Source organism: Lichenostomus cassidix, chromosome 9, assembly GCF_008360975.1.
Source record: "Lichenostomus cassidix isolate B80296 chromosome 9, HeHo_3.0, whole genome shotgun sequence".
Taxonomy (NCBI): Eukaryota; Metazoa; Chordata; class Aves; order Passeriformes; family Meliphagidae; genus Lichenostomus; species Lichenostomus cassidix.
The window spans coordinates 1,813,541-1,837,558 of NC_139490.1; the positions used below are offsets into that span (position 1 = coordinate 1,813,541).

The following is a 24,018-nucleotide window of genomic DNA, read 5'->3' on the forward strand; positions in this document are numbered from 1 at the left end:
TAAGGATAAATCAGAAAGTAAGAATAAGATAAATAAGAAAGTAAGAATAAGTTAAATAAGAAAGTAAGAATAAGTGAAATAAGAAAATAAGAATAAGTGAAATAAGAAAATAAGAATAAGATAAATAAGAAAATAAGAATAAGATAAATAAAATAAGAATAAAAAAATAAGAAAATAAGCATAAAATAAATAAGAAAATAAGTTAAAAAAATAAGAAAATAAGAATAAAAAATAAGAAAATGAGAATAAAATAAATAAGAAAATAAGTTAAATAAGGAAATGGGGGAAATCCCATTTAATAGCTCTTCCCACACTCCTGGCTCACTGTTCAATACAAATGCTCATCACAGAATAAAGTTTGACATTACGTTGCTCAGTTATTTCATCACAGTAATAGTTGTGTGTTTAAAGAAAAAACTGTGTGATTTCCCTCTGGTGCTGCTGAACTGTATTTTGGTGTTTAACTCCTTGAAAGCTGTAAAAGAACAGGGTGGAAAGGTGTAACAATTTTGGATTTTTCCTCAAAATTTCAGAGGTTGCCACTGTCACCCTGAAATTCTCTGCTTTCCCTCTGTCTCCTGACAGCCTCAAGATTAATTTTAAATTAGGCCTGAGATTATTATTTAATTTAGATCTTTGGAACTATTTTAAGAGGATGCTGAAGATTCAAAGTTACAATAAATACCTGCTTCAAGAATCACTCACATTGGTTTTAGGGTTTCCGTAAAAACCAAATTTTTCACTGAAACATTTGAAAATGATAACATCTTTTTTTTTTTTTGGTGGAAAATTGTTTCTTGGCCATCTTTTAAATAAAAACCATTTGCAAAAAAAACCAAAACCAACCCAAGATCATTAAATCACATCTAAACCTTGGCCTAATACATTTATCTATGGCAGAATTTTGGCTAAAAGGACTATTTTGTGTGCTCAGAGCTCTGCCTTTCTCCAGCAATTTGAACCCAAGAGTATTCTGATAAATAAATATTTTATTTTGATAAATAAATATTTTATTTTGATAAATAAATATCCTTCACTGTAAGGTTGGATCCTGCACATGAAAAGGAAGATTTCCATATTTGAGCAGCAATGAGACAAACTATGGATAATTTTGCCCTTTTTTTTTTCCAAACAGGCTTTGATTTTTGCCCTTTTTTCCCCCCTAATGGGCTTTTTTTTTCTCTCCCCATCAAACAATATTTCACAGAAATCCTCCAGGGTTACACCTGAATAAGGAAAGCAGAGATGAGCTGTGCAGGAACACAGAGCTTCCCTTATCTTCCCATCCCAAATGGCCATCCTGGGTTAGGAAAGGAGCTGGAATTCTCTCATCTTCCCATCCCAAATGGCCATCCTGGATTCAGGAAGGGAGATGGAATTCTCTCATCTTCCCATCCCAAATGGCCTATCCTGGGTTAGGAAAGGAGTTGGAATTCTCCCTCATCTCCCCCATTCCCAAATTGCCCATCCTGGCTTCAGGAAGGAGTTGGAATTCTCTCATCTTCCCATCCCAAATGGCCCATCCTGGATCAGGAACGGAGCTGGAATTCTCTCTCATCTCCCCAATTTGCAAATAGCCCATCCTGGATTCAGGAAAAAAGCTGGAATTCTCTCATCTCCCCATCCCAAATAGCCTATCCTGGGTTCAGGAAAGCAGCTGGAATTCTCCCAGGGGTGCTCTGGGTGCCACAAACACCATCAGGAACCGAGCAGCTTTTCTGGGACACCCAGTGTGACACATTCCACGGCAGGCTGTCACCTCACCTCGGGCTGGCCCTGTCCCCTGGGCCAATTCCTTGCATATTCCCTGCACATTCCCCGTGCTTTCAGAGATCATCACTGCCCAGGTTTCACTCAGCTAATGAGCAGCCTGGCGCAGGGTTAGCAAAGCTCCTGGACAGGTCTGGCAGGGCGTGGGGAGCCTGTGGGGATTGGGGTGACTCTTGCAGCCAGCAATGTCCTAATTCAGCTCCCTGATCTGCATCACAAACACGGCGAGGCAGCAGCAGCAGCAGCAGCGATCAATCCCTTATCAAATCCCACTCCTTATCCAGTTTCTGTGTTCTCCCACAGCCCAATTCCAGCTGGGAATCCCTCCAGCCAAACCTGCTGCTGTTTTCCAGGTGTTTCACATCACCTTTCCAAGAATTTGGGCACTTTCCCCCTTTATATGGATGTTCTGTGGGTTTCTTCTCCTCCCCAGGACCAGGAATAGGGAAAGATTTAATTTTAATTTTGACTTCTTGCACAGGTGTGAGGCAGAGATATTTCAGCCATTTTTACCTTGGTTTTCTATGGAAACAAAGCTGATTTTACTTCGTTTCCTCTCTCTCTCTCTCTCTCCATCCCTCACTTTTCAGCCCCTGACCAGTTTCAGGGAGGTTGGGCAAAGAAATATTGATCTCAAAGATGCAAATTTTGTCAGGAGAAATGATCAGGAAGAGAAAAGCAGCTTTATTACACAATCCTTACTGGACAGCAGGGAAACCCCACAAAACACAACCATTCTGCCTCTTATTAGACAGCAGAAAATCCCATTGTAAGACATGAAATAAGAGGAAAAAACCCATTATTTCTACATATGGAGCTAATCTGTTGAATTCTGTATAAACCCAAAGTTGCTGCTTTGCCATACCAGGAACCTCACACTGACAAGGGGAGGTTGATGATTTCCTCTATAATTTGAATATTTCTGCTTTGTTTTGTTAATTTTCCCTTGCTAAGAACAATCGCTGTTGTCACTGTGTCACTTCTAAATGGTTGGGTTTGAATTTGTTTGGCAGGAAAGCACAGGGGGAAGCAGTAAAAGGAGATTTTGAAACCTGATTGTGTGGGGAACACGATGGGGAGACCTGAAAATGAGACAAAGTGCTACTGGGAGAGTCTCACTCCTGCTTTCCAGAATAAAATTTTGCAAAAAAATTGCTTTTTTAATGTATTTTCAGTCATCCACCAAAGGTAGAACATGGTTTTGTCTGGTTTTTTTTTTTTGGTGGTTGCTGTTTTAATTTTTGAATGCTATTTATTAGATTATTTTTTCTCTTAGAGCACACAGGCTGAAACTGCTTGAAAAGGTAGGGATTTCAGGCAAACTCTGCGTTCTGAGTGAAGCTGTCCACACCTGGTGATGCATTGTGAAAGTTATCAACGATTCCTTCTCTCCCTTTGGGATGTCAGCTGGGAAAAGCAGCAGCAGCAGCTCGGGAAGCAGGAGAAGGGATTTTGGGAATGGATCCTGAGGATTTTGGGAATGGATCCTGCTTATCCCAGCATGATCCCAACGCATCTCAGCTGCCAGTGAAACTTTGGGAACATTTTTGGAGCTCAACAAACCCACACAAGTCTCACTTGCATTGCTCCAACTCGGGGAATTTTGTTATTAAAAGTGGAAAATTACTGAAAAGACTGAAAACTTTTTGTGGTTTTGTACTTGGCAGAGGTGGAAGAACCACCTGAATTTTCCTGGCTTTCCTGCAGATGGGTTTGGAGAGGATTTGGGGAGCATGGAGGTGCCAGCCCTGCCCTTGGCTGCCCTGGGGTTTGGTGCTGAAGGATCCAGAAGAGGCTGATCCTCCTGGCAGGGGAGCAGAGGAACCTGGAACAGGAATAGTGTCCCAGCAGGAGGGTGGCAACCGTGGGGTCAAATGTTGGATATGCTGATTTCATCTAAAAAACCTAAAAACCCACCTTGTCCCACCCCAGCTCTCCAGACTCCACTGGAATCCATGGCTGGGAAGGTGTGCTAGGAAGCAGAAACTCCTGGATTCCTGCAGCAGAGCTCCAGGATATCTCCTGGATGATTTTTCCCATTTGAGGAGAACATTCTCTAGACCCAGCCTAGGTCACCCTGGGCAGACCCTCCCTCTGGAGGACAAGGATTGCACATGGAATATTTTCACTGCTGCTGCCTGGGGTGAGGAAGCTGAGGAATCTGGAACAGGAATATTGTCCCAGCAGGAGGGTGGATGTTGGATATGCCAATTTTCATCTAAAAACCTAAAAACCCACCTTGTCCCATCCCAACTCTCCAGACTCCACTGAAATCCATGATTGGGAAAGTCTGCTAGGAAGCAGAAACTCCTGGAATCCTGCAGCAGAGCTCCAGGGCAATAATATTTCCCATTTGAGGAGAACATTCTCTAGACCCAGCCTAGGCCACCCTGGGCAGACCCTCCCTCTGGAGGACGAGGATTGCACATGGAACATTTTCACTGCTGCTGCCTGGGCCAGTCCTTCCCCATTTCTGCATTTTCTGGGGCAACTGGACAGTTGTTAAAGAGAAAATATGATTTTGTTGAGGGGGAAGAGCAAAAGGTTGAGGGAGTAGGTCAGAGTTTGCTGCCAGGTGAGCTCAGGCTGTGTTTGGGGAGGAAGGGAGGAAAGGTGAGGCTCAGACGTTGCTGGTGGCACATTTCCCCCAGATGGAGCTGATTCATATTTGGAAATGATTTGGCTGCAGGCAGATAGTTTAGAACACCAGCTATTATGCAGATTCCTCCCTCATTGACTTGCCCAATTAGATCATTAAAATGCCTCCAGCACTTGCAGCCTGCTTTTATTTCGCAGCATTTCCAAGGAAAACTCCCTCTTTTCCTCACACAGACCTTGTCCCCACGTTCCCTCCACCCTGGGCTTTCTGGCTGAGGTTTGGGAGATGCAGAGGTTGGGAGCTGGTTGAGAATGATCCCAATCAGAGGTTGCACAAGGAGGTGGTGGCTTCACTGCAGGCTTCCCCAAACTGCATTTCTGTGGCTGTGACACCATCATCCTGCAGAGACAGTAAATTGCCCCTTGCAGGAACTAACAGCCCCACGGGGGCAGAGCTGTTTTGGGAGGTTCAGCATTAGGGAAGGCACTCATTGTAAATATTTTGGGTGCGTTTCTCCGTCCCACAGCCCTCGAGCTGGGGCTCTGCTGCAATCCCCAGGTGTCCCCAGCCAGAGGTGGCCTTGTTGCATAAATCACGGCGCTGTGGCCAGAGGAGATCCCAGCTCGAGGAGGAGGAGGGCGGGGTGGGGAGGACAGCTCTGTAATTGAGGATCAAAGCTGCTGCTCTCTGCCTCTCCAGCCACACTGCAGCTGCTCCCTGCCAAGGGCTGCCCAGCTCGGCTGCAGGGACACGAGGACAGGTGAGTTCTGCTCTTTAAAACATCCATTCTGCTCTTTAAAACATCCATTTTTATAGCAAAAGTCTTTCCTCAAGGTCACCTGGCGATGTGTGTGATGGGAAGAGGCTCAGGTGTAATCTGATTTAATGAAAACTGTGTGTAATGTGCAGAAATGGGATGGTGAATAAGGATATTGCTAAAAGTATTTAATAATAATTCTAACTGCGGAAGTGTTTGTTTAGCTCACCTGTCAGGAAAAAAAAATAGGTGGGGAAGCTGTGGAAGCAAATCTGATTTAATAAAAACTATGTGTAATGCTATCCTTTTTTACAGAAATAGGATGGTTAATAAGGATATTGCTAGAAGTGATTGATAATATTTCTAACTATGGGAGCATTTGTTTAGCTCACCTGTCAGGAAAAAATTAGGTGGGGAAGCTGTGGAAGCAAATCTGATTTAATAAAAACTGCGTGCAATGGGCAGAAATGGGATGGTTAATAAGGATATTGCTAAAAGTATTTAATTCTATTTCTAGCTATGGGAGCATTTGTTTAGCTCACCTGTCAGGAAAAAAAGAGGTGGGGAGGCTATGGGAGCAAAATGTCTCTAAATACTCTGGGAAGTGACTTTTCTGGGATAAAATCCTCAAAAAGGATGCAGATACAGATATCTGTGGAGTTACTAGTATTATATATATATATATATATATGTAAAATATAATATATATAATGTAATATATTACATTATGTAATGTAAATATATGTAATGTAAATATATATAATATATATATATTGTAAATATATATATAAATATATATATAAAAATATATATATAAATATACATATATTGTAAATATATATATATTGTATATATAATGTAAATATATGTAATGTAATATATATATATATAATGTAATATACAATCTATTAAACAGATCTGTGGAGTTACTTGTATTTCATTTCTAAGGAACAGGTTTATTTCCACAAATCTTGGCACTACCAGAGTTACTTACTTTCCAATTAAAAAGTGGGGATCAGAGTTTTTGGGTTGTCACCTCTTCTTTACCAAAGGACAGGAAGAACCAATAACTGAAATCGTCCTGTTTTCCCTTTTCCTCTCCAATTCTGTGTCCTGGTGATTACCTAATGTAAGACTCAGTAATTATTAGCATTGATTTGAACACAAGTCTTTAAAATAAATGCGTTTATTATTGCTTGTTTTACATAATGTACATTTTAAATATACCTTAGCAATAATATACCTTAGTAATAATAATAATAATAATAATAATAATAATTTATAGTTAATTCTGGCAAGAGATCAATTCAACTCTGCTGCAGAAAAAGCTGGTTAATCTGGATATTGTTGCCTTTTTTTGGAATTCTGTATGTGTGGTGTTCTCCATGCTGCCAGTTTGCACCTGGCACCTCCAGCAGCAGCTGCAGCATGAGACACAAAATCCACTCTGCAGTGGTGAAATCAGCCTTGTAGCAAAGTTCTGTGTCCCAATCCACAGGTGGGGAAGGAGGGAGGCTTTAAAGGGATTTTTCATTAAGCTGCTCCAACAGTCTTGGGCAACCCAGTGCAAGGTGAAACTGGGAGAGTTTGGCCTGGGGAATGGAATTGCCACAGCTCTTGGAGAAAAAAAGCTCTCATGGAGGCCCTTGGTGAGCAGTGGGGCAGTTTAGGGTTCCTATTTTTGTTATTCCCATCCCTTTTCCCCACAGGAAGGCTTTGGGAGCAGGGATGGATGTGAAGGGCTCTCTGTACTGGCTGTTCTGCCAGTTTGTTGGGCAGTGGGGCATTTTGGGGTTCCTATTTCTGTTATTCTCCATCCCTTTTCCCCACAGGAAGGCCTGGGAAGCAGGGATGGATGTGAAAAGCCCCTGGAACTCTCTGTACTAGATTTCTGCCAGTTTTTTGAGCAGTGGGGCATTTTGAGGTTCCTATTTCTGTTATTCTCCATCCCTTTTCCCCACAGGAAGGCCTGGGAAGCAGGGATGGATGTGAAAGGCAGCTGGAGCTCTCTGTGGTGCAGTTCAAGGTTCCTATTTCTGTTATTCCCATCTTTTTTCCCCACAGGAAGGCCTGGGAAGCAGGGATGGATGTGAAGAGCACCTGGAACTCTCTGTACTAGATTTCTGCCAGTTTGTGCTGATCAGTATTGCAGTTTAAGGTTCCTATTTCTATTATTCCCATCCCTTTTCCCCACAGGAAGGCCTGGGAAGCAGGGATGGATGTGAAGGGCACCTGGAGCTCTCTGTACTGGCTGTTCTGCCAGTTTGAGCTGATCACCTGCAGTTACCTGATGGAGCCCTGGGAGAAGGTGCTCTTCTACTCCTTCAACCTGGCCATGGTGGGGCTGCTGCTCTACACTGCCTATGTCTGTGTGGCTTTCCACCTCAGCTCAGCCTTCCAGCTGCTCGGCAGCTTCCTGGGCAACCAGCGGGGAAATGCTCTTGCTGTGGTGAAGTAACACCAGCAGCCTGACTTTGGGCTCAAAGAAGAGTTTCCTCAACATCCCATTTTTGTCCAGGAGCAGCTGCAAGCACTGCTTTATTCTCGCTTCGTGATCTTCTCTGACAGCAAATTATTTGGCCAAAAAAAACCTCCAATCAATCCCTGGTTTTGCTGTTTGGTTCTTCAAGAGTTTTCAGTTTTAATGACCCACTGGAATGACAGAGTTGGGATTGGGATTGGGACAGGAACAATCCTCCTGAAGATTTGGTTATTCCAGGGAAAGCTGCTTGGATGTGGGGAGTTTTCATCTGGAGAAATGCTGTGGCATGGATTTGTTCTTGTCTGCCAGAAGAGATGTGCACACAAAGCCCCTGGACGAGTGGGAGCTGCTTCCCTAGGCTTGCTGTGTTTTGATGGAATGATTTCAGTATTTATTCAGTATCCTTGATTAGTTTATACACTGAATTACTTGACTGGCTCATTTTCATGATGGAAATTGTGCAGTTGATTCATTAAAAATGTGAGCAGGTGCTGCTATGAAAATTTATGATGAAACGCTCAGATTCTTGGACTTCATAAAAATGGATCATTTTTTATTTACTTTTAGAAGATGTCTACCATAGAAAGAACATAAACCGACAGACTCAGTCTGATAGGGTTTCAGCTGAAAATAAAACCCCTAAAAATTGTAAAAACACAATGTCTCCTTTATTCCTGAGCCCTTATTCCTCCTTTTCACCTCCTTTCCCACTCTCTCTGTTGAGCAGTGTCTGAAACAGGAACTCCTGAGACTGCAAACAATGTGCAGAGTTTGGCTGTCACTGGTTTTGTTCCAAATTCCATGTCCTTTCAGCCTTAAAAACACAAAATTCCCGTGCTGCCAGCTTCCTGCAGTGAACTGGAGCTGCACTGGGATGAGCTCGGGAATGAGAATTGAAGTTCAGAATCACCCCAGGAGCAGAAGGGAATAGAGCAGAGCACACAGGGTGACAGAAATCCACTTTTTCCCATCCACAGAGGTGAGGTTTGTGACTTTTTCTGAGCACAGAGGTGCTCCTGGAATGTCCTCTCCTTCCAGACAATGGGATCGTGTTGGAGGTGACAGTCCAGTGACTTAGGGAATGAGGCTTGGCCAGAGGAGGTGACAAAACAAAGCCAAGACATTCATTATGTCATTTGTCACCTCAGCAGGAGATTCAGTTGCTTTCCCAGTTCATAATTAGGGGGAAATAAGGTAGGAAATGGAAATAATTTCTCTGGGAAAATCAGGGCAGCTGTGCTTAAAGTCAAAACTCTTACAACAGTACCAAAGTATCTGTAAGTTTGTAAAAAAATCTATTTAATGCTTTCAGATTCGGATCCAGTTGGATACTTTATTAAAGTAATTTAATGGTTAAAGTGAAATTAGTGCAGATTTGCTTTCATGCTCAGTACGTGCATTACGTGTACTGATATTTATCAATATAATTTGTATTTACTGATGTTTAGGGACAGAAGAAGGAACACACACTATTTCAGTTTGGTCAATCATTAGACCATTGATGGAGACAGAGATATTTTTTCCAGCCTGTCAGTCTCTAACGCAGAGAAATAAAGGCAGCACTTTGCATTACAGGTGCAAAATAGGTATTTCCCAAGACTATATAAATATCTATTTCTCAAGATGTGCCTGGAGAGAGCCTGGGGCAGGAGCAGGTCACACTGGGCTCCAGCACAGCACTCCACACGTCCAGCCAGAGCTTTTATGGACATGGAGAAATCCCACATCAGGCTGGAGGAGCAGGAACTTTACCCTGGGCCTGCTGGTGTTGGTTGCTGGTGGCTGTGGTTGCCTGCAGTGCTTGATGCCTCTGTTGCAACAGCTGGGATTTTGCTCCTCTGTGCCTGTGGAGCTGCTCTGCTCCCAGCCTGAGCTCCCAGCTGGGCTGGGGAATGCAGAGAGCCAGGAAAACCCCAAAATCCAGCACAGGAAACGAGGGGCCAAGAGGCAGCTGGAGCTCCCCACACTTCTCCATTCATTCTCCTCATCACACCCTGTCTGGCACGAGACTGCAGGATTTCAAAGCTTCCATCCCAATTCCAGCTCCATTTCAGCTCCCACCACCTGCCTGCCTGGGCAGATTCCTGCTGAAGCACCAGCAGCCTGAGGGGCTCTGGATTTGTCACGTCAGGCCCGTGCAGGCTCAGCTGGGAATGGGATCAGGGGCAGGAGAGGCTCAGGTTGGATCTCAGGAGAAAATTCTTCCCCAGAGAGTCTCCCCAGAGCTCCAGGAGCGTTTGGGCAACATTCCCAGGGATGCACAGGGTCTGATTTTCGGGGTGGAACAGGCTGTTTCCATATTTCTCCACATTTTTCCAACCAGCAGTTTGTCCCAGCTCCACAGGCAGCACTGAGTGACCACAACGTTGAGTTTTTCACACCTGACGCTAAATGTTCCAAACCTAAATGAATGGATGTGTGGCTGAAGCAGGAAGTGTTTCCAGAGGAATAGGAATTGGAATATTCCCTGCACGCCCTTCCTGGGGACACCAAGTTCAGCTCTGTCTGCCCAGGGGAAGTTTCTGCCCTGTGCTACTAAAAAAGGAATGTAAGGATGACATTCAGCACCGTTCAGATCCCTGACATTTGAAAATGAAACATTTAAATTGCACAGCTTCACCCACGCGGGTTCAGCGAGAGTGGAAACTAAAGAACAAAGTTAAGAAAGAGCTGCTGAAATCAAACTGCTCGTGCTGCTCCCCAGGAACCCTTTGATCTTTCCAGGCAGAACACATCCTGGTGGATTCACAGCATCTCCATTGTGAGGGATGATTATTGCAGGACTTTTCCAGCTTATCTCCCATTAAACTTTAATCTGTTTTATTGATCCAAAGAGTTGACACTTTCTGAAGGCACTGAAGACGATTCTGTTCATGTGGAATTTTTCTCCCCCTGCTGCTGATCACTTCAGCAGTTTTTAGAAGCCTGAGAGTAGTTCTTACTCCTCGTTGTTGGTGTCATTGTTTTGCACTCCAACCTCAGCACTTTGCTTTATTTACATCCACGTGTAATTGGAGTTCTTATCTGCGCTGTTCATTATCTGACCTGAAAATCCTGCTTCCAGAATGAGCCTGTCAGCACTTCCTGCCCTCTGCAGCCCACAGAACATTCCCATCTCGCAGAGATTTGGTTAGAGCAGGGCTGAGTCTACAGCCAAATCTGTTTGCTTTTCCAGAGCTGACCTGGAATTACTCCGTCCTGCTTGGCTGAGAGTTTCTGCTTCACCTTCCTGCTCAGCTGAAACTGCTTCATGCAACAGTTGAGTTCCACCCTCCCTCTCACTGGAAACTCCTTCCTCTACTGCTGACATTTCCAGCACAGAGTGGAGATGTTATATAAAATAGGGGTCACTGACCTATTTTTCTAGTAATTTTTTTACAGGGATAAAGAGAATTTGGAAGGTGAATGTTTCCTGAGGAGGCCAAGGCTCTGCCTCAGTTCTTTTCCTGCTCCTCCTCCTGCTGCTGCCAGAGCTTCTCTCCCAGGGTGTGTCAGTCTGGGGGTGCTGGAGCACTCAGTGAAGGTTTGACTTCTGCTCCAATCCCTTTGGAATCACCACATGAAAAACCCCACAGGAGAGCTGGGGTTCACCTCAGGGAGCAGCAGGAGCATCGAGCTAGAACAGAGCTGTGCTGGCTTTGGATCCAAGGAAAGTGCAAGGAAAATCATTGCTAAAATGGAAATACACAGTTGAGATGAAATAATCTGGGATCATGTCAGAGTCTAAGGAATTTCCTGGACCTCAGGGGGACCTTGTGGCTCTGCACAGCTCCTGACAGGAGGGGACAGCCAGGGGGTCAGGCTGAGCTCCAGGGAACAGGGGGTTGATGATCCTGGGACGTTTTTCAGGGATTCTGGGATTCCACATCATGGAATTTTCTAACAGCATCTCCCCTGCCAGGGACACCTCTGGAAGGTTTACGTCCATATTACACGAAGTGATTTGAAAAGGTCAGATCCACCTGGGAGGAAACCTGGAGGAGCTGTGAATGCCCAAATTTCACAAAGCATTTCAACTCAGGCTGACCTTACAGAGTGGGAATTCCAGTTCCAATTCCATTATTTTCACTGAGATCGTTCACCTCTTAAGGAAAAGTCTAAGCCAAGCCCAGGACATGAAAGGACTCCAAGCATTTTCTCTTCTCCTGCATTCCTGCTGGATTAACTAAGCCAAGCTCTCATCCATTTGCATAAATTCATTGCAGCAGAGTTCAAAATTGCAGCCTTTCTATCTCAGCCCTGCCCTACAAAAAGGCAGGAATTCAGGAAGAGCTCCCAGGGGTTAATCACCATCCTCAGAGCACAAAGTTCTCATCAAGGTGAGCAAACACCACCAAATATTTCACAGCTTCAAGAGTTTCCTTACATCTTACAGAACTTCTCACTGAGCACAGATGAGTTTAAAAGACTTTCAAGATTTTTCAGTCCTTGTTGAGGATTTGTGTCACCCAAAATGGTTTCATTTTAGAAAGGTGAATATTTGAATTGCACAAAATCCCTTCAGTTTCTTGCTTTACCATCAGGCTTTGGTTTTGTCATGGAACTGAAACCCCGACAAGTTTTAAATTTAATTTCCTCTTTCTGACTTGGCTTAACCAGGTTCCCATCCTAAATTCTGGAGGAAATATGGATTCTGACAGCAACAGGATCCTTTGTTCCATGATTATGCACACAAAGAGCTGCAGGAAACATTCCCAAATCCCTCTGGATCTGCCCCAGCAGCCTCACTCCTACATCTCCCTGCTCTACCAGGGGAGGCTGAAATAAATGGCCCTGAGTGGAGATAAATCTGCAGAAGGAGCAGTTTGCTGGCATTAAATCCTTCAACACCAAGCTCCAAGCAGCTTGTGCCTCATTCCTCCTTAGCCTGGTGTTATTTTGAACTGAAATATTAAGAACTGCATGGGCATGAAGAGTTTTTCCTGAGTTTTCAGCCACCTTTTCCTTGGAGCAGGGAGCAGCTCCTGGGGCCATGCAGGAATAGTGACATCAGGTGGACTCTCAGGTTCAGCACAGCTTTTATTGCTCCTCCTTCACCTGCCAACAATTCGTTATTTTGGAGTTCATTATTTTGTCCTCTTTGGGCTTGCAGAGTGCAACTGGACTTTAAAGTGAAATTAAAAAATGATGGATCAAAATTTCTGCAGAGGTTTTTAATGGTTTGTAGCTGATTTATTAATTATTATGCATATTGCTTTTAATCCACTGATGCAGGCATGGGGTACAGTAAATATTCATTACACTTCACTGGATTTTCCAGTCTTTCTCATCAAAGGCTTTCCAGGGAAGTTTTTGGTGTCTAGGGGAAGAGAAACTCCAATCCTGAGCTTCCCCAAAATATGAACATATGGAATAATCCATCAATATCATAAAAGGCTTCAAACCTTTGTGCCAAAAAGAGGAATTTGGGGAAAACCCTCCCCATGTAAGAAATTAAAGCTGTAGCAGTAGGTAGGGATCCTACCTAAAAATCCAGCAAACTGGAATAAAATCTTTCCCTCTGGACATCCTTCCTTATTTTCTCCACTGCAGAAATTGCATGGAAAGAACCTTCAGGGATGGGAGGAACTTGTGGAATTTGTACTGCAATGTTCCCACCAGGAATTGAACTTTAATTGTTGATTCTCCAGAATATTATCCATAAAATATTAATTCAGGGCCATTATTTTGGGGTGCAGTGAGAGTTATGTCACTTTCCACAGCCATGGGATCAGTTAATTGTGGTTGGGGGAGTTTTTCCTCCCCAAGGGAGTATTTATTGCTCTGCTAAGGCACTGTCCTCACTCTGTCAGCATTTCTGCTCCCTCCCCTCCAGTGGCATCCTGGGAGATGTGGAGATCCTCCAGCATTTCAGCCAGGCTGATCCGTGGAGCTCCATCATCATCTGTGTCGCTCTCCACTGGAATATCTGCATCTACAAACACACAGAAACCCCCCAAAAAAACAGCTGAGCAAGGAAAACAAACCCCAAAACACCTGAGCAACCCCAAGGGAAAAAGGGGAAAACACTAAACCAACAACCCCAAAACTACCGACAAACCACAAAACCAACAAACAAAAAATTCCTCCTAAAAACCCAACAATCCCCTCATGGAAAAAAAATGAATTTTGTATCAAATCCTTCACACAGCAGAGAGTTTTGGATGCAGGAGGAAAGTTCCTTTTCTCATTCATGTTAAAGGCAAGGAAACAAAACCCATCAGGTGAGAGACACCTGTGAAATACTTTACAGCATTTCTCCAGGCATGGGTAGTTTGGAGAATGCAAATAGAGAATTTCAGTAAAAATATTTCCCCTCAGACATGATTTCAACATGATTTAGTTACACCCCATCAAGCAGTTAACAAAGCCTTACTTCTGTAAATGTTGACATTCTTCCTGATGGTCTCATCCTCTTCCAGATCTTCCAGGAAGTCCTGGTATTGTCTGTAAGAGATGTGGGATGGATTGACTCACTTTTCCTTTGGATTTATGGACATTTATACAACAAAGACAAAGCAAAGAAAGCCCCACCAGACCTGAGAGCATTCCCACATTTCTAACTCATTCTCGCTGCTGTTTTATCATCACCTCTTATTTCCCAACTCACTGAATTTCCCTGTGCTGATTTCACTCTAATTTCTCCTTTTTTCTACTCAGTTGGATGTTATTTAGCCCCTCCTGGTGCTGGAGGAGCTTTGTCACTGAACAAAGGGCAGCAGATAGAGCAGCTACTGAACCTTTCATCATCTGTGTCTGTGGCTTCCCTGTCCCTTTCCAGCTCCTTCAGCTTCCAGTTCCTGCGGCGCTGCCGTTTGCTGCGGTCGTAGCTCTTCTTGATCAGCACCTGCAGGGAAAAACAGCCACGTTTTCCACCTCCCAAAATCCCAAATCGGCACCCAAATCTGCATTTGGGTGTCTAAAATCAGCTGGAATAGCACTCAGCAGTGGTATGTTGAATTTACAGGGGATTTGTGAGTTCCAATGTTTCCAAATGCTTGGAAAATGTCCTGAAGAGAGAGAGACACCCTGGAGTTGTAATTCAGTTTTTACCACCCAGTGATTGGTAATTGGAACAAAACCAACAGCAAATGTATTATCTAACCATGGTAATTGGAAAAAAATCCCAACAATAATTGTATTATTTAACCATCACTCAAATATTCAAGAAAATAATTCTTAAAAATCAGATGATCCTCAAATTTCACTGTTAATATCCTCTCTTCCCTCAGGCACTGTTCATTATAAAATCATCTTCCCTCCTAGCCCTGGGTGATGGAGAGATCTTTGCACAGAGAAAGGGATTTTCTCACCACATCAGGAATATGTTGGGGGTTCATCTTGTTGGCAAATTCATCATTTAAGTTGCAGTTGGCCAAGTCAAACCTAAAATAAAAACAGGTGTTTCACTTGATAAAAGTGTACAAAACTGAGCTCAGTGTATCATGTTTGTATTGAAGAGCAGCACAGTGCAAGGTGCAGCTCCTAAGAAAAGGTAAGTATTGCCAGATGAAGGCAAAACAAATGTGCAGATTTGGTAAGTCTGAGCAGCTGCTGTTCCCAAATCCTGTTCTTTTGGCACTTCCCAACCTCTGGAATCCAAACTGCAACATCCACTGAGGTTCTGCTGGGCTCACAGCACCTCCAGAAACGTTCAGGTTTAAGCATCATTTAATTTACCTAATCTTACAAAAATGTCACCTTTTTTTTTTCCCTGTACATAATATTCATTAGCAAACAATTAATGAGTATTTTAAAAACCCTTCCCATCTGTTTGTGCCTAAATTGTTACTCCAAGCTGCACTCTGAAGGCAATACCTCTCCTCTCTCATTTTTTAACAATTTCCACAAGAAAACTCCTGCTAGAAAAGAGATTTCCAGGATTAGGACCAGGATGATTCCACCCCTTTTGCTGCTTTCATTTCGAAATCAGAACAGTTCAACACTTTCTTGGTAACACATGAATTCAGTCATTGAATAATCATTTAATTAAAGTTCCAGAAAAGAAGAACAGACCCCAAGACAAGGTCGCCAGGATTGAGGATGTGCCCCAGGTGAGTGCAGCAGAAATACTGGTGATCTGTGTCCAGCTCTGAGGTTTTCCTGACCCAGGCTTCAGCCAGAGTGTGCTTTGGGAATGGAAAATAAAACATTCTTTAATTAAACCCAGCTTAACCCCAACATCTGCATTGAATTCAATTACACTTGTTATTAAACTTGTGTTTCTAAATCAAATATTCAATGTATCCCTTGCTACTCCTCCTTTCTCATCTTTACCAAAGAAAATAGAAATGCCAACTTCCAGGAATTCCCAAAGGCTGTTTCCACAACACCTATTTTAGCTTTTAACTGAGGAGATTCATTAATTCTGATCAAATAGAAATGCATTTATACTTCAACAAAACCAGCTCAGTAATTAGAGCTGCAAAGTTAATATTTCAAGAACCAGTAACAAGTAGAGCTTAAACTCTTCAAGAAGAATTTCTGGCAGTGGAATTCACATCGTGCCTGTGCCATTTCCAAAGCAAATGATCCACAGGGTCCCAAAAAAAGCTTCTGCCAGGGGCAAGATCCAGAACAGCCCATTCTGACTGTGCCAGACAAATCCAGACCATGAATTCAGCTGGGCAGGGCAGGAAGAGGAGCAGAAAGCCCAAAGCATGATTGAACAGAGCAGCTCTCACCTTGTTGGATCGAGCCCCAGCCCCAGCACCTTTCTTCTTCTCGTGGACCCTGTTGATGTCCATGATGATGAATTCCTCCAGCTGCTTGGGGTGGAACAGGCTGTTGAAGGGGTGACGCCAGTAGGTGTTCCCGTCGATTTCAGCAACTGCAAAGTGATCAGGGACAGAACTCCTTGTGAAAAAGAAACCGTTAAATTAAGAATTAAAGCAACTGCCAGACGCATTTTGTTCATCACTGTGACACAATTATTTAGGACATGACCCATATTGCTACAGCTGTGACAGTCTTTACTCAAAGGAGTTATTCCCTGGATCCATCCTTTTAGAGGAATTCTGCTGGCTGAGCTCACCAGCACACAGCAAAATAAGCACAGAACTTCTGGTGCTGAAGTGGCTAAAAATTTAATCCAGAGATAAACCAGATGGCATCTAATTGTTGAGGAATAAACCTGACACAGGTAAATGCTCAGCAGAGCCAGGAAACATCCAGGAACTCAACTGCAAGCCTGCACATTTTGCTGGGATCCTGTGGAAATCAAACTTGGAGAACTATGTCTTAATTCCCTATCAGATTTCTGCTGATAAATTTACAACATTAAGGTCCAAAAATCCAAGGCTTTGTGGAAAGAAAAAGAAATAAAATGGTGTCAGCAGAACAATGAGGTGCTGAGAAGAAGCCCAGACTTACTCTGCAGAGTTCTGGGGTCGATGAGGTGGATGGTGCTGGTCACTCTGATGCACACACAGATCTGGCTGATGTTCCCCAGGCTCTGGGCCAGTTTGGGTGACAGACACACAACATTGTCCTGCAAGCAGACACAAAATCATTTGCATTCCTATTTCCTTAATTTTTAGCCAAGTCTTCTGAAATAAAACTCTAAACTTCGTATTTTCATTTTTCCAGCCAACATTTCCCCCCAATCCCAACTCTTCCCACTTCCCAAACCACCCTGGAGCTGAAGCAGAGGGAAGCTACCTTGCATATGGGCACGATTTCCACAGAGAAAGTGCTTTTGTAGTTGTAGACATTACTGTGAATATCGTGGGAGATCAAACGTTGGGATGACTTTGATCTGTAAAATATGAAAATGGAGCTCTCAGGAAACAGGGACATCACCTGAAACAGGAGATCCTCAGAACAAAGTGTATTACAAATATTAAGGAAATAGAGGGAAATTTGACAATGGCCAAGTGGAAAATATGGGATTTAATAGAAGGGATTTTTTCTGTTTTGATTAAAACACAGGTTCCTTACACTTGCACTTAAAAATTATTTAAAAATGAAGGATAAAAGACATTTCCCAAGAGCTTCTGAGTACTCAAGGCAATAACCAGCAATGCTGTACCTGGAGGGAACTGTGCACTGAAGGAAATCCACCATCTTCTGGGCGTGTTGCTTGGAAGAGTAATAAAAATCCAGGCCATCTGAAAAGAAAGCAAACAAATCTATTTCCAACACTGGGTTTGTTTTTTTTCAAATATAATCCACAAGCTTTTCTCTACACAGCACACATGGAAACATCCATCACAGATCCAGGTGATTCTGCACCAGAATCTAACAAAGCCACTCACTCACCGTGGATTTCTTTGATCCTCAGCGTGTTTTGATGGAGCCTGTGCTTCAAAATCAGCTGCTCTAAATAGAAAAAAGTCTTCTTGTGCACAGTCTAAAACCAAACAAAGATAAAACCATCAAGGTTATTTAAGAAGCATTGAGTGCAAAGCAGGATCACTGAAGAATAAACATTTATAAGAAGAAATCATCTAGATAAAGAACATCCAAGTAAACAAGAAGATTTCAGAGTCATCAAACTACATCAAATTACTGAAAGCTTCCATTTCTCATTTTTGTGTAACTCCTTGCTAGAGAGACTATTTCATTTCAAAAAGTTTTGATCAATTTGTCCTACTGTTTCCAAACTACCTTAAAATACAGGAAGATATTTAGTTATCCATACAAGATCCTCCTGCCAGCATTGCTGAAAAGAATGTTAATATTGGACAGAAAGTTTTCTAAACTAAAATCATTAAGAAAAATCCAACAACCTTGATCACAGGGATACATTCTGGGGCTGAGTGTGAGTACATCTTTTTCTGAGAAATCCACAAAATCACCCAACTCTTTGCCTGATGGTTCTGCCACGATCAAATAAAAATTCAGTTTGCCTCTACCTTTTGCCTGACTTGCACCACAGCTTTCCAGAAATCCTTGGCTTCAATCCTGTGACAATCCTCACACATCTGGGACTGAACAACGTATTCCACCACAAATACCTGCTGCAGAACTGCCCCATTGATCACCTGCAGAGCAGAAGTGTGCAAGGTTTCAGCTGCATTTGGGTCACAAATAATAGCAGTGTTTTCCCAGACAATAACTTTCTTCACTCTGATGAATGGCATTTTAATGACACAAGTTAGGCAAGATGAAATCTAATAATAACAAGAATAACAATTAAAAAATCCTGTTGTTTGCCATAAAAGCTTTTTAAAAGCCACAGGCAGAATGCTGTGGTCAAGTTACCTCTTTCTGAACAGTCAGTTTGAGCTTGAGCCTCTTGGAATGTGGTTCTGTCCAGATGAATCCTGCATCAATCAGCCGGACCTGCCCGTGCCAAGGGACAAGAGCTCAGTCAAACCAAGCCTAACTCCACACACACAAATTTATGGTTCACTCCACAGCAAACAAGGGAAGTGAATAATCTTAATTAAAAAGATATGTGCTAAGATCCCAGATCCGATTAGTAATGCTTAGTTAGGACATGGAGGTTGATCTACTGAAAATAAAGGTGCTCAATCTTACATCTTTCCCTCTAAAAATACTCTGGACCTAAGAGATGCTTTATTCAACTTAAACATGTGAATTTGATTTAATCTGTTAATAAACCTCTGCAACCCTTTTCCATATCATCATAAACCAGTGAGATCAAGCATTGTATAAATAATTTCTAAAATGTGCAAAAAGCTCAAAAATGAAGGTACATTAAAACCACATCAGCTTTCCTCAGTTCATCCCGCTCAGCTCCCATCTCTGCACTAACAACTGTGATCATGCTGTGAATCCCAACAGGATTTCAGCTCCTCACCTTGCTGAGGGAAGCTTTGATTTTCTTCAGGCACAAAGCCAGGAGCTCTCTCGATTCCAAGGCGCACTGGATCCAGGTCCCTGGAGGCTGGAGATACCTGGGATACAGGTGATATAAACAAATCCACAAGCTGGCATTTTTAGGAATATAATATCGAACATTTATTAGGAGAACAAAGACTTGTGGCCGGGTGGGAGTGGCTGGTTTGCCTTATGTCAGTCCCGTACCTTATTCATCTTAATGTGTGCTTGAATACTTTCTGTAACTGTTACATATTCATTAAGTTATAAAAAAACTGTTTACACTTCAATCATTCCTCCTTCTTCGCTCTATGCCCCTTTGTTTCTACTTTTATCTAAGTGCTACTTTACACAGTACCTTATCACTTATAAATGCTAAATCCATATATGTGAAAGCCAACATTCACTATGCACTCATTTATCACACGGGGAGCATTGCAGAGCACACGGGAGCTGCTCGAGCACATGAAATCACTCCAAAGACGAGCAGCTATTTCCCAAGCTTTCGGTTTAATGCCAACAATGCAGCTACGACTTTTAGAATCATAGAAAATCATGGAAAAGTGACTGAGATGACTGAGTTCATTCCCCCAGCACTGCCAAGGCCACTAAACCACCTCCCCAAATGCCACATCTACATGGTTTTTAAATCCCTCCAGGGATGGGGACTACACCCGGGCTGGACAACCCTTTCCAGAATAAATTATTCTCAATATCCAAGCTAACCCTTCCCCGGCTGCCCCTCCTGACAGGAGCTGTGCAGAGCCACAAGGTTCCCCTGAGCCTCCTTCTCTCCAGGCTGAGCCCCTCCAGCTCCTCCTCATCAGCCTTGTGCACTTTTGCCTCCCCAACCCCTGAGACTGATGCATTCCAAGTGCATTTTGCTGCCAACCCCGGCGGTTTCCCGGCCGCTCACCTCTCGCACTGCTTGCAGAAGTGCACCGTGCCCTGCTTGGGGATGCCCTCGGTGATGTCCACCTGGGCCCGCAGGCAGCCCACGCACATGTTGGCCGCGTTGGGCGGGATGGGGACGCCGCACTGGCAGCACAGGCTGCGACAGAGGGAAGCACAGTCAGTGTCACTCAGGGTCACGGTCACAGCCACCCCCGGCACCCCCCAACCCCGCCACCGCTCACATGTGTCCCTGCGCCGGGGCCGCCGCGGCCGGCAGGTACTCCATGGCTGCCCAACGAGCCGCGCTTTCCGGCTGGCAAAGGAAGGGGAGGAGACGGCGGCGCTGAGAGCGGCCCGACCTCGGCAGGGCGGAGCGAAGGGACGGGGAGGTTGTGCGAACCGGGAGAGAGCTGTGAGTGGAGCGTGGTGGAGCTGTGGGGGAGTCGTGATGGAGACGCCGTGGAGAGGCGGGCGGGAACCGTGAGGGAGCCATGGGGGAGCCGTGATGGAGCCGCCGTGGAGAGGCGGGCTGGAACCGGGAGGGAACCGTGAGAGAACCATGGAGAGGTTGGCAGGAACCGTGAGGGAGTCATAGGGGAGCCGCGAGGGGACCGTGATGGAACCGCCATGGAGAGGCAGGCTGGAACCGGGAGGGAGCCGTGAGGGAACCATGGAGAGGCAGGCGGGAACCATGGGGGAGCCGTGAGGGAGCCCGGAAAGGGCCGTAAGGAGCCCGTGAAGAGGCGGGGGGAGGCAATAAGGAAGTCGTGAGGGGATCGTGGGGGAGCCATGAGGGAACGTGGAAAAGGCTGTTAGGGGCCATGGAGAGTCGAGCGGGAGCTGTGAGTGAGCCATGGGAAAACCGTGAGGGAGCCGCCATGGGGAGGCGGGCGGGAAGCGTGAGGGAGCCATGGAGGAGCCCTGAGGGAGTCTGGAAAGGGCCCTTGGGGAACCATGGACAGGCGGGCGGGAACCGTGATGGACCTACGCTATTATAATTCATTAATTAAGAATTAAACAATACTTTGATTTACAAGGAGGAGCTGGTGCAATCCGGTCGATATATATTCCATTTGTAATGTCCTGTATCCACCCTTCAGAAAAGAGGAACCCCCATGGCAGGGGGACAGAATTAAATGTCTTTTGAGTGCTTTTCCAACCCAAATCGTTCTGGGATTCCGTGATTCTGTGATACCAAGGTTTGTTTGTGGATCAGCATCTGTTTCCTGCAGGTTTACAATTACTCTGGACAAAAATAAAGCTGAATTGCATCAACACTTTGTGTGGGGTTTATTTAATGTAACATCCGGATGGAAAGGAAAAGTTGTTTCACTCGAGGACTGAAGATCCCAGCCTGTCGAGCTGTCTGCTGTGTTTTTAATTCTTTGGCACATTTTTCTTTGGTGGGCTGCTTGTGTTCACACACTGTTACTCACTTCTGCTCCTTTGAAATTAAATTGCTTTGCAGACCTCTCTGGAGACTCGCTATGGGCCATATTATTAAAAACAATAAAAGGAAATAGCAAATCAAAAAGGATGTTTCTCTGCACTGAAGTTTTGTTTCAAAACCTCTGCTGTGCAGTGGGTGTTACATAGTTTTTACTTCCAAGCCCTGATGAGTCACTCGATCTTAGATTTCTTTGATTTAGGAAATAATACAGTTGCTGTGAATTCCAGGTTGGCATTTGGAGAGTGGCACTGGGAGAGGTGTAGGACAAAACCTGTCGTTTACAGAAGCCACATCTTTGAAGTCACTGGGAGGAGAATTGGATCCTGATAATGCTGGAAAAATTCCCGTTGCAGATTTATTTTCAACTGCAGGTTTTTCCACCTAATTTTGGTGCTAATATATCAAACCCTACCTCAGCTCAAGGCACAGCCTCAGTCTATATCAAAACAGGGTTTTTGTAGTCCCAAAGGTACTTTGTGTTGCTTGGTTGTCTGGCTTCCAGTGAAATATTGTGTGTTTTAAACTGTGTTAGCACCACTTCTGAAAGATTTTACATATTTTCACAAAATAAACAACGTAAAAAGCAAAGCAGCCTGAATATCACCCCTAGTGAAAGCCATATCAGTTTGTACTGATTTCTTACATGTCTTTCAGTGAGTTTTATATTTACTTTATACAGTAGTTTTCTGCCTTTACTGCTGTATTTTTCTCAGCATTCAGAGGATATATGTGATAGGAAAGGACAGCAAGTACACCATTCAAATACAGGTTAAATTTAATCATTTAACCCCGTTTAAATACAGATTTGCTCTCATTTGCAGGTGAATTCCCAGTGCCCAGGCCAGAAAAGCCTGGAGAGTGTTTGTGCCGGTGCTAACAGCTCGCAGCAGCTTCATTTTCAGTAGGAATGTCAATGAAACAATAGAATGGTGAATCCATGGGAAAGATTCCTGTCATTAATGTAACAAACACCTGAGGTCACTATTCCCTCGCTGGATCCAGGAAAGGAGCTCCTGGGACCTTCCCTCCAGCTGGAGCTGCTCTGAGCTTCCCCAGGTTTTCATTACCTGTGTTCTTTTCCATATAAAACGCCCAACAATTCAAGAAGAGAACCAAACCCAGTGCTTACAGTGTCTTTTTTACTATTCACTCTGATAAATTTGGGGTTCAGAGCAGTGTGCACAGCACTTCCAAGTCACAATAAAAATATCCTCATTTAACTGTAGGGTTTTAGTAACAGCATCTGGCTGGAAGCATGGGAAGGGCTGTGCAATAACAATAAAACACCTTTATGATCTTTACTTGTACACCTTTATGATCTTACTTAGTTTTTAAGAAGATGCTGGTGACACCCAGTCTGTATTTTTAGCTGTCGAGGTCCTCAGCATTCCCACATTCCTGATAATTTTGCTCTTCCTGTTGCATCAGGTCATGATTTGGAGGGATGAAGCAGTTTGCATTCAGACAGCAGAAGAGTAGCCAGGATTCAGTGAGGGGAGCTAAAGGAGGGTTTTTGAAGGGAGCTGTTCTAGGACCTGAGGAGGAGGCAGCAGCTCCCAGGGACATTCCTGGGCAGGAACAGATTGGTGGCAACTCCCAGATTTATTCCAAGCTAGCATCCAGCCCCCAGTTCAGTTGAAATCAGACATCACCAAGTGACCTATTCCTTTGGGAAAGCAGGAAAGCTCCCCTTGCTTTCCATGGATTGCAGCTGGGAAGTTGCAAACGGATCATTTCAGCAAGGCAGCACACGCAGAGCTGTGCCTCACTGCTGCTTCAGCTTGTCCTCTGGCCTCTGAATGGGAGGAACAACATTCCCTGATTCCACTGGGACACGGCACTTCCAGGGGCTGCTCACTGTCAGTTCACCTGCACTAAATTTACTGGGATAATGTTCCAGTTCTTGCCTATTTCTTCAGTTCTTGGGAGGAACCCAATTAGCAATCCAATTTCTAGTGCGAGCCACGAGCATTATCACCGCTGAACTTCAGAGGCAGCAACAAAGGGAGCCAGAACAACTCCTTTAAAATAGCTTTGTGACAGCCATCGGGATATTGTGACATTCCCCTTGCAGCTGATGGAGATGAAACTGTGTTGCATCACCAGCTTTAATGAGCGTTGTCACAGCACAAATACCTGTGGCTTGGCTTCCTTCTCGTGTGTGCGTGAAACTTGCACGTCAAACGTGTTGGATGCAGCGCAGGGATAGCTCTGGAAGTGCTGCCCTGTGTCAGCAGGGGGGATAACCCCCAGCCTTGCTGAAACAGCTGGGAACAGCTGGATGGATGCTCAGCGTGCCA

General features: G+C 44.1%; 2 protein-coding genes across 2 annotated transcripts; one reads left to right on the plus strand and one right to left on the minus strand.

The window, feature by feature from the left end:
* The first annotated feature begins 7,177 nt into the window (after nt 1–7,177).
* LOC146433057 (serine palmitoyltransferase small subunit B-like) lies at nt 7,178–8,788 on the plus strand. Its single transcript, XM_085068950.1, has one exon. It carries the CDS (start codon nt 7,342–7,344, stop codon nt 7,582–7,584), a length of 243 nt encoding a protein of 80 aa, XP_084925076.1. The 5' UTR covers nt 7,178–7,341; the 3' UTR covers nt 7,585–8,788.
* A 3,958-nt stretch (nt 8,789–12,746) lies between these two features.
* On the minus strand, nt 12,747–20,663 carry NMD3 (NMD3 ribosome export adaptor). The gene is made up of 15 exons (XM_085068949.1): nt 20,511–20,663; nt 20,291–20,425; nt 19,355–19,451; nt 18,793–18,873; nt 18,444–18,572; nt 17,848–17,938; nt 17,618–17,696; nt 17,248–17,344; nt 16,960–17,077; nt 16,272–16,417; nt 15,604–15,716; nt 14,901–14,973; nt 14,328–14,434; nt 13,964–14,034; nt 12,747–13,522 (listed from the first exon to the last, which is right to left on the minus strand). Exons 1-15 carry the CDS (start codon nt 20,552–20,554, stop codon nt 13,389–13,391), a joined length of 1,515 nt encoding a protein of 504 aa, XP_084925075.1. The 5' UTR covers nt 20,555–20,663; the 3' UTR covers nt 12,747–13,388.
* Nucleotides 20,664–24,018: the final 3,355 nt, after the last annotated feature.

Coding starts and splice junctions, on each gene's coding strand:
- LOC146433057 (XM_085068950.1), top strand. CDS start 7,342: ATGGATGTGAAGGGCACCTGGAGCTCTCTGTACTGGCTGTTCTGCCAG.
- NMD3 (XM_085068949.1), bottom strand. CDS start 20,554: ATGGAGTACCTGCCGGCCGCGGCGGCCCCGGCGCAGGGACACAT. Junction 15,717..16,271: donor CTGGGGCTCGATCCAACAAG/GTGAGAGCTGCT, acceptor CCATTCCCAAAG/CACACTCTGGCTGAAGCCTG. Junction 13,523..13,963: donor GAATGTCAACATTTACAGAA/GTAAGGCTTTGT, acceptor GTGTGTTTGTAG/ATGCAGATATTCCAGTGGAG.